We start from the raw sequence: 11,102 nt of genomic DNA, 5'->3' as shown, positions 1-11,102 counted from the left end.
TGACCAAGGGATACGATGAATTTAGTAGTTCCACGGACATTTCTTTTGAGATGCTTGTGCTACAAGACGACTTGATAACTACCTCTCTCCCCATGAAGCTCTGCATGTTGCACTCGATCGGAGGGCTGACAGCAGCAAGTTTCATGGACAAAAACTGTAAAAAAAAAAAAAACGACCACCACCATGAGCATCAGTGTCTTAAGATGAGAAATTTACAGTTCTTTCAGCTAAACTCTATGAAAACTGGCAAATTTACCTCGACTTGTTTCTGAAGGGACTGTACGTAATTAATGATCTCATCAAGAACACTGGCTTTGCCCGTGGTGTTACTGCATCCAGGCACCAGGTCTTGTAAATACTTCATTCTCTCACTGATCTTTTCCCTCCTCACCTGATCCAATTAATCAAAACAAAATTTCTCACATATTTATAATCCAACGAAAAATCATGCAGTTTCAAATAATTTAGCCGAAAATAAAAACACGGTCCCACCCTCTCGGCCAAGCTATGACTATCCGTAGCCTGTCCTCTCCGAGCTCTGACGTGTATGAAATCAGTACTCTTTGGTGCCCCTGATTCAGATGCTTCCTTCTTCTGATTGCTGTTTGATTCCAGTTCAGGCATCTCGAGCACATCTGCGTCAATCTTCTTCTTCTTATTCTCATCACTACTGTCTCTCTGCTTAACATCAAGCAGTATAAAATTCTGTAGGCGATCTGAAAAACTAACACTAGACTTGTACAATTATTAAATTTTATGTACGTACCTTGGCATCAACCCTTCTCTTCTTCACGGCATCTCCAGTTGCTGAGATATTTGGTAAAGTATTTTGGGATACCGTCACAGCCGACTTGTGATCTTCTAGTGTGGGATACTGTTGAGAAGCAGAATATGCAGCAGCAGTGAAGTTTTGGCCCAACGTTAACGGCAGCTGCAGTCCATAGAACCACATGCTTTGGTTCGGTGTGCAGGGGCGGCGGCTGCCGCTGCTTGCCTGCTGCCAGTTTGCGCATGTTCGCATGTAGTTCAAGAGCTGTCGGCTTGTGTGAAGGGGCACAATTCAGCGTTTCTTGAGCCATTATTGACATAGAGGTTGAAGGTTTTTATGATCAAAATGTACGTACGTAGTAAGAAATTAAATATATCAAAAAAAAAAAAAAGTTCTGTAAGGAAGGAGGGCAGGTAGGGAAGTTAGAAGATCACAGAAACTGCGTGGCTTTGGAGTTTTTGTTAAACTCTAGTACCAACTCTCTCTCTCTCTCTNTATAGTGATATATATATATATATATATACAGTGCATTTCGAGTGCGCACTGCTTCGTACGCATTGTATAACCTTTGGGTTTTTTTGCAAAAAAACAAAGCAACAGCAGCGATTAATGCACTGTTCTCGTGACCACTTGTTTCTCTCTCTCTCTCTCTCTCCCCCAAAAAAGCCCCAATCCCTCCTCCATCAGGCCCCAAAATCGGAGCTCCCCCATGTCCGATTTCTCCGACGAGCTCCAACTGCAACTCCAATCGGCCATCAACCAGATCCGCCTCTTCACCAACTCCGACGAGCTCGATCTCGAGATCCCCCAACTCAGGTAACCCTCCCTCCTCCCTCTCTCGACACCGTCTCCTATTCTCAGGTATTTGTTTCATTTTCCTCTCTCAAGTAACCCTCTCTCAGGTAACCCTCTCTTAGGTATTTGTTTCATTTTCCTAATAATTTTTTTTTTGTTGTTGATTCTGATATGATGTCTTTTGTTTTCCTATTCTAATTGGTAGAAAATGGGAAAGAATCAGTATAGGCATTTGTCATTTCAGCTTGTTTTTCCCCCGCATAGTTTGATTGATGATTAGTTTAGTTATGGAAATCTATTGATTAATTGATTTGGGTTCTTTTGTTTTCGGAAATATTTGGAGGAAATCAACGAAATAAATGCCTTTTGGTTGACTCGCGACTCAAACCTCTAGCCTATGATGAATTCTTGAACCTCGATGCCTAATTTTCAGTCTCTGTGGTCGCAAGTATCGAAGCTTTTGTGAGAAATGAAAAACTTGAACACTGAAGTAGGGGCTAGCTGTCAAAATGAAGCTAATGCAGTAAACTTGGATGACAATATTTCTTTGATGCATTATAGGTAATCTTCTTTGTTGCAGTTGATATCTTTTTTGCTTTTTGTTTGCTTACATTTTCTGTATCAATCTTTAATTTCCTCAATTCTTACAGATGTGGCTTATAGGTTGTTGCAACATGGTTTGTGATCTCTCTAGCTTGTTGCTTGAGAGCTTCAATCCTCTTCTCAGCCGTAGGGGCTAGCATCCACTGTATCTCAGCAATATTGCATTGTTGCTTCAATACCAACCTCTTCATAAGTAGTCTAATAATGATCTCCATGGGTGTGAGTAGTGGGTTGTCTCTATGCAGCAAAAATCATCAGTCTCACACATGTTAGTCAACAATCAATCTGATTTGATTCGATATCTGAATGCATTCCACTGAGCTAGATTTTCAGGCATGAGGTAGCTATATGCTCCCTCATGCATATTTTTCATGACCATCATTGCCTCATCAAACTCCAATATTGTTACTACCCTACATGCTTTCCACGTATCATCCTCGAATGCTTTTCTTATCATATCTTTGCTTGAAATTGGCATATTTATGCCTACAAGAGAATCTAACCTCTCCTGTTGGTACAACAATGCTTAGAGCCTCAATTAATCCCTACAAAACTAGATAAACAAATCATTAGAACAATAGGGCTAAAAAATAGATGAATGAAACATGCACTAAAATGATAAAAATTTAAAATTATATCGCCTTTTGTCTACTAGATATGAAATCAACACCAACTTTCCTTGTTATCCAATATACTATGAGAAATATATTGAAAAAATTGGTGGTGTGATGGGCTGTTTTTGTTGCTTCAAGCAAAACATTGAGGCAAATAAACAGAGATTAGCAAATAATGCAAGAGAAATAAGAAAAGGGAAGACTCTAGCCAACCTTGTGGATAACTTCTCTCTTGAATCAGGTACGTTCAACAATTTTATTTCCTTGCAATTTTAGTACTTTTTGTTATTCTGAATTATTATGAAATGATAAGAATTGGGTCACTAATATTCAATAACAGTTCCATTTTCTTGAGATGATTTTTCCTTATGCCTGATTTATCATATATAATATGAAATATTGTCAGATTTTACCACAATGTAATGTAATCTATAAACTTTATTATTCAACATCTGTACAATGCATAATGTATAAGTGTAAGTAAATTAGGGGTCTTCATTGTTCTGCATTTTTAAAGAATTTTCAATCAATAATACATACATTATGAAGAAATAAAGTTACAGAAATTTCCAAGTGCAAGGAATTTATTGATTTTTTTAAGAACCACCTTAGTCTACCTCTCTTTTTCTATTTGTTCATCTTTGATTAATTGGTGTGCAGAGATGAATTTGGATTGATTGGCAACAATAATGCAAAGGTCGCCTAGAGCTCTTCTGCATAGAAGAGCAATTGCATCGGCTACATTAGAGAAGAAATGGAGCTTGGCTAGCAAACGTCTCCTTATTTTTGCATTTTATTTATAATTCTAGAAGTTTTATTGTTGTGTTGAGCCTGAATTTTGAGAGTAACTTATGTGATTTTATGAACCTTGAATTTTGGGAGTAGATTATGTACATAATTTGGATTCCGTTGGGTTTTTGTATGGGCAAAAGAAAAGAAACATGCTCTTGTGACGTTAGCAACTAGTATGCTGAACTCCTAATGCTCTTATGTTCCCATTTTTCTAATTTTTTTAATTGTGTATATTGTTTGTTATGTAAATTGGATGGAGAAATATATGTGTATATTTTATTACCTATTTTGTCGACGTTGCATTCAAGTATGTTGTTCTATGATTTGTAAATAGAAATGCAAGGAAATGTTACAGCTCAGCTTGTCAAATTTACGGCACCAACTGGTTGTTCTAACCAAGTGTTAAAGTTTCTTCTGTGAAAGTTTGTCAATAAATTTTCCTTTGCTTCATACCATTAGAAGAGTTGTCAAGTAAGAGAACCATATTGTTCAATACAGGCATCCATACCAACAGCTCGAACTTTGCATCTGATATTCATGCACACCGGTGAGTATAAATCATGCTTGTCCGTATACGCTCACAGGTTGGATACAAAAAAGGTTAAAAAGGTGAGAATTTGGCAAGAGATGGTACACAGGTTTCATTTACATGTTCTGCAAAAACACGCCTATGTTCGTTCAATCTGCGCATCATCAGAAGCAAAGACCATGATTAGATTTCCAACACATCAACTCCAATATGGAGTACCAGGAGAGTCTTCTATTCATCTAATCATATTTATATGTAGGAATACACCCATATGCTTTCAATTTCCTTCTTTTCCTTTCCTGCAATGGCCTGAACTTAACAAGAATGTGTAATGAAATTCAAGAGGAGAAGTTGAAGTTTGCCGCTTCAAGCCGATTTGATTCCTTCAATAAAGCATCACTAATATGTACATAAAAAAATTAACACATCTTGTGATTATAAACCGTAATCAATATGGGTTTTACTCTAATTACCTCAAGAGCTCATAAATTTCAATGGGATAAATGTGCTGGGCATTTCAACAAACAGGTCATGTGCATGAAAACTAAGTAAGAAAAGCATCATTATTGTAGAACTTTCGTATTGAGCAAAATGACAACCTCATTACAGAACAAAAACAAGCAACTCATGCCAATGATTATGTTTAATAAGTAGAAAACCAATTTATTATGTTGCAAATAGAACTTCATTAACCAATTCAGAAAATTCCACAATCAGGACACATCTGAGGACAAACTCCCTGGTGAAAATTACATTGCTTCCCAAGCTTGAAGAACCCTTCAATTTACTCTCTTCAGAGTCAATTAATCAACGTTAACGACCATGGAGTTCATCCTCTCCAGGCTCTCCCCTTCCTCCAGCTCCAGCCTCGCCAGAACCCTCTGTAGATCCCTCGCCGATATGAGGGCGGGGCTACTAATAGGGAACACCAATAATTAATAGATTAGATTAGACCGAACAAAAAGCAGATTGCAGTACCAATTATAGTACACGACATGCAGTGCGTATATAACGTTGCTCTTATTAAGCACACATTATAATTAGTTGTAGCCTTATCAGTTTCATGAAATTACTAATAGGGAACACCAATAATTAATAGATTAGATTAGACCGAACAAAAAGCAGATTGCAGTACCAATTATAGTACACGACATGCAGTGCGTATATAACGTTGCTCTTATTAAGCACACATTATAATTAGTTGTAGCCTTATCAGTTTCATGAAATTGGTTGTGAAAGCTAAAGGAGCCGGAATTGACCCTCGCTCGCGTGCATGTACGTACGTGGGGATCATGACACAGGAATTTCGTCTGGAACGGGATTAGACAAGACATGGGCCACTTTTTATGCAAGGATTGTCACCATAGATCTCGCCCATTTCCCTCCCCTTGTCGAGACCACGCACGCGCGTCAAAGAAAACTCCACGAACTGAAATGGCTGCTCCGCAATTTAATAATAAGTTTTTTTTTTCTTTTTTTTCATGAATAAAGAATAGCTGGATCAGGTCAAGTTAGATAAAAAAGCCACATAAGTATTTAATTCCTTGTTATCAGCACTGTTTACATCATCAGAAAGACTACACTCCGGTTTCCGCTACAGACTGTCCGGCCAACGTGCACAGAGATGAAGGGGATCAGATACTAGACTGAGACAGTAAATGTAATTGCTTTCTCGCATGAACCCAGACCAAATCAAATCATCTGACAAATTAAATTTCAAACTATAACAACAGCGAATATCTCGAGCACATCACATGAACCCAGATCAAATTTCCAAAACAAGTTAGATTTCAAACTATACCAAACAGAGAAAAAGATAAGGGTAACAAGGAAGCTTCTCTCTTGCATTAGCAGATGTTGCCTGGAAATTCTTATTAGTGAAAGCTTCATAGAGCACTTAATGTCTGGAAAAATTACACACCTAAACCATAGAAGCTGTTTCTATTGCTCAGATACTCTCTCTCAGCGGTTTCAGTGGCGATAGAGCTTACCAAAAACATGTAAAAGGGCAACAACAGCAATAAAACCGATACTCATGATAAGGACTGTGTTTGGGGACATCTTGCGGCCTGCAGTGTCATCAGTGTAAAATTGAAGCATCGTGCTAGCAAGTTCGCAGCAGCTGCTGCACTGCCCCTTGGTGGTGCTTCTCCATTGGCAACCATTTTGCTTTACAGAGTCTAAAAGAATCAAAAACATAAAAGCAACTCAGTTTATTGGAAACACTACAAGGACATAAAAACTGGAGTGGATTTAAAAGCCAACCATGTGTTTTCTGAGGAGTATTAGCAAATAGTTGATAATATTTAGCAAGACAAATGATTAACTACTTGCGAAAAGGTTAGGTCATCAAATTTAAAGCACAAAAAAATATTTAAGAGCATGCTGGAGGACTATTTGATAAGGAAGTATCTACAACCTATATTGAGTTGAATTGAACATGAGTAAATAAAAAGGTTTTGCAGAGCATAGTGGAGGAGTGATTCACATGTAAATTTGCTGTAGATTTTTGTTGATTTAAAAAAAAAAGTTATTTAGTTCGACGTAATTTTTGAAACAAGAAAAATATTCATTAGTACAAAGCAAGCAAGCAAATAAGATAAGGGTCAAAAATAGATGTCAACTGCAAACATCCTCATCTTAAAGGCCAAATCTTCTTCAAGTGAGGAGAAATAAAGCACAAAAACAAAAAACAAAAAGAAAATAATGCATCTATCAATTTTCCATAAGACGTGAAAGTGTATTGATAGGTAAAGGCTAAAACATTTTTAATCATAGGTTGGACAATTTGAATCCATTCAGTAAACCCCTCTACCTACATATAAACAAACCGTCTTATCACGAAAAATCTAGTTTAATTCTATGGAAACACATAATCTGAGACATAGTAAGGTGTTGAAAAACTACAGTAGTCTATGCATTCAAAGCATGAAAAGTGTGCACTCTTGATCAAAAGATAAAATAAATAGCATTTGCTACAAAACAGTAATATGGTTCCTACACTGGAAGCCTGAAACTAATTAAGTGATACTTAGACGATCAGCAAATAATTTTAGCATCTGTGTTTACCAAACAAATGCATCTCACAGCATAATTTGCTATAATCCAACAGTTATATCCAAGTTATGTTTCTCTCCCTCAACTCCAACTTTACTACATAACTTGCGGACTGTCTTCAACTTCAGTTCCATTTTTTAGTATCAACGTTCGAAAGTATTCTTATTCATCAGTTTTATATTTTACACAAGATTATTCTCAGCTTGAGATAATCCATCTACATCTCCATGTTCAATAAATAGAAAACAAGGTGTTTTGCTTAAGAAAGGACATAAAAGGAAAACGAAGTAATCAGAACCTGAAGATAAACCAATACCCCAAACAAACGAAGTCGAAACCAATTCGTTGAAAAAGGAAATACAGGCTTAAAATTTAAAATTCACTTGATAAGATATGCGATACAGATGCATGATAAATTAATTAAACTGTTAAGATTAACATACTTCCAAGTTGTGAAACCTTCTTACATGTGTCTTCATCTCAATAAATAAATGCATCTAACATCATAACATGCTATAACCTACCAATATATAGCCAGGTTCTATTGATCTTCCTCGCCTCTAATTTTTCTACATAACTTTCAGAGTTTTTAAAATTACTTGAATTAGGTATAAATGGATAACAGTAATCTCATTATCTAGTATAATAAGAAAAGAACAAACATTTGCACTAAAATCTTACAACAAACATCAGCAAAAGAAGATGAGACGTGCAATGCATTATAAATCTTGAAATGGAGGCTAAAGTGTGCAACAAGCGAGGCAGAGGCTTAAGTGGGAGTTTAGAGAGTTTCTATAAGAATGTCTATAATGTAGCTATACGATATTTCAAATTGATCTGAGTCTTTTATAAATCTTTAAAAAAAAAGTATTTGTTATACATAAACTAGATTTCTCAAAATGAATCTACAATTTTTAACCAGTTTTGCGAGCATTAAACGAGTAGCCCATTCATAAGCAGTATCCAATCAACTATAAGAAACCAACGTTGCAAATTAACTAATAAGGAGGGAACAAATGACCATTATTTTGCATTGTTCAGGGCACAAAGGTTACCCCGCACTTGATTCCTAGACTTGTGGTTGGGGCCAGAATAGACATCAATCGATCAATCAGATAACCCCAGCACAAACCAATTGAACGCCCAGACAAGGTGTTTATCAAAAAAGTTAAAGCAAATCCTCACCCCCAAAGGACTACCTTTGATAGACAGATCAAGGTGCATCTCTCGAATTGAGACTGTTATTAATCATCAAAGATTAAAACAAAAAAGAAACTAAATACAACCTATTCTGAAGAACAAGATCAACTTGCTCTCTAGATCCGTCCCTTGACATGACATTCCAATCCAATTAACAAGCGAATTAATAGAGATTTAAAAGGATCGATCGATCAACCACACATCAATTTTGGTTCCGATCTACAGATCGTAGGTAAACGGAAATCCACGCATAATTCGTTCAAAATTAGGACACAGATCTATGAATATATGATCAGATAATTTAACAAAAAAAAAAGAACCTGCAGAAAAATAAATAAAGCATATCGGAAACGATAATTGAGGAGAAGAGAAGGGTCAAAGACCGCACCTTTAATCGGGGGGAGCGTCGGAGTCGGAGAACAGAAAGAGCGGTGCCGTTTCCGATTCGCTGTCAAAGAACCAGCGAAGAGGCGTTTATATATACTAGTATTTAACACGTGCTTTGCAGATGCACATTAAGTGACGGTACCGAGACTATAACATTTGAAGGTTGTTTTTTTAGAACAACAAAGAGGTCTCAAATAGAGCCCTAATCATTCATTTGCCATGAATTTATTGACAATTATATTACACATGCTTTGCAGATAATGCATATTAAGTAATGATATGAGACTATAATATTTGAAGGTAATTGTTTGTGGGAAAATTTGTAGTAAAAAGACAATGAAGGAAAATTGATTTGTATTCCTTTAATCTCAGTTACAATTGGATTTCCTGATTACAAAAGAGAAGAGAATGATCTGGATTCTCTCCTTTGTTTAATTCTGGGTTCTTCACGGTGGCGATGAGATGCCTCCCTCGAATGCTCGCGTCGAGTTTGCTTCTCGTTGACGATCCGAATATCTATGCTCACTGGAATGTGGTCTTCTCCTCACGATTTGATGTTGTGGAGAACTCTGAACGAGTTTAAAACTCTATGAAAGAGTTGATTTAACCGAAATTCGGTTATAAGCCAAGGATGAAGAAGATCTTGTTGCCGATCTCCAAAGCTCCAACCGAAGGAGGAAGGATCATCTTTTCGCTGCCAAGAAGTTCCAACAGACCGAACCAAAAGATCCAGCCCCGAACTAAGTTGATTTCTTAGTTATTTATAGGGGATTAAGGGGTGTAACCACCTCCTTAATTCGCTCCTAAGTGGGGCTAATGGGATGTAATTGCCCCTTAAATCACTCCTGAGTGGAGTTGTGATCCCCTCAGATCGTGGGAAACGGTTTTGAAACCGTTCAGCTCGTGTTTGAACGAGTCAAACGCAGGCCCGCGTTCTGACGTGAATTCTGCATTCAAACGCAGTGTCTGGAAGCTTGAACGCATCGTCTGGAAGCTCGGACGCAGCAATTAGAAGCTGCGTTTGCAGCGTTGGAATCTACGTCTGAGCTGCGTTTGCAGCGATTTGGAAGCTGCGTCTGGCGGTGATTTGAGCTGCGTTTGGCGGCGATTTGAGCTGCGTTTGAGCTGCGTTCGTGGCTATGAACGCGGTGCGTCTTGATGCTGGTGTGCGGGGAGGACTTCCGCAGCTTGATTTGAAGAGACCGTCAATTTGTAGTCTCTTTCTGTCGAAGCGTTGCAAAGATCGTCATTTTGTAATCTTTACTTTAGCTCTTTGATATGCAAGAGTCGTCAGATTGTAACTCTCGATGTTGATTGTGAAGGCTGTTAAACTAGAGCTCTCATCGGTTGTCGTGAGGGTCGTCAGATTGTAACCTTCAGCGATCTACGTGAAAGTCTTCAAATTGTAGCCTTCTGGAAGTCGTCAGATTGTAACTTCCATCATCAGTGTTTGATGGGGAATCAGCTATCTTCTATTATTTTTAGACAGCCTACAGTAATTTTTTAGAACAACAAAGAGGACTAAAATAGAGCCCCCAGGCATCCACTCGCCGTGAATTTATTGACAGTTATATTAGTTTTTTTCTCCACAAATTTGCATACTTGTATAACTAATATATTAATATTTTTCTCATAAATTAGAGGTGAAACCGGCTGCAGATCTGTTTGTTTCCTTAAAAAAGAAATACAATTTTTTTTCTTAATTATCGCCTATGAAATCTTGTTGATTGCAATGTATCCTGGTTACTATCATCGAGGGACGGACTCCACTGTCAAAATTCTCACTTCCTCCATTTTCCCCCTTTTGACTCTTTTAGTGCTTCCTTTTGTGCATTTGAGTATCCATACATAACATAATTTTATGCGGTCAAAGTGGAATGTTTATGGAAGTAGATAAGTCGTGAAATTATTAATGCATAATTAATGAAGAGAATTTGAATAGTCAGTAAAAGAATATACATGAATCCTTTAATTATAGGTTCATTTTCTCATTAAAAATTATGATTAAAATTTTTTATTATATATTTAGTTCATAGTATTAGTTCTCATGTTTATTTTAAGAATAATTATATTGTAATAAATAGAATGAATTGAATAAATGTCAAGGCACAATTGTGAATTATCAAATTTTAGAAGGGTAAAAGAGGCAATCAAAAGTTTTAATACATCAATCCCCTTTTATATGTAGTATAGATATATACACACACTAGTATACTGTACGTTGCATTGCACATAGATTGTTGACCCTCTTATTTGAATCGAGATCACAATTATTACAATCAAAGTGAAAAATAAATAAATTCATTATTGTTTATGACTGATATCAAATAGTTAACGAAAGAAGTGATCTGGTTGA

At 36.8% G+C, this 11,102-nt stretch overlaps 1 protein-coding gene and 1 long non-coding RNA gene across 2 annotated transcripts; one reads left to right on the top strand and one right to left on the bottom strand.

Moving 5' to 3' along the window:
* LOC109842013 (transcription factor bHLH49-like) lies at positions 5-975 on the bottom strand (the record flags this gene model as incomplete). The annotated part of the gene is made up of 4 exons (XM_020410936.1): positions 767-975; positions 493-678; positions 257-391; positions 5-154 (listed from the first exon to the last, which is right to left on the bottom strand). Coding segments are annotated over exons 1-4 (657 nt in total), but the record flags the coding sequence as incomplete, so codon positions are not given.
* Positions 1,366-3,855, top strand: LOC109828787. Its single transcript, XR_002243843.1, has 2 exons — positions 1,366-2,125; positions 2,215-3,855. It is a non-coding gene; the product is annotated as an uncharacterized LOC109828787 (long non-coding RNA).

This window comes from Asparagus officinalis, chromosome 1 (genome assembly GCF_001876935.1).
Source record: "Asparagus officinalis chromosome 1, Aspof.V1, whole genome shotgun sequence".
Lineage (NCBI taxonomy): Eukaryota > Viridiplantae > Streptophyta > Magnoliopsida > Asparagales > Asparagaceae > Asparagus > Asparagus officinalis.
This window is presented reverse-complemented; position numbering and strand designations above follow the sequence as displayed.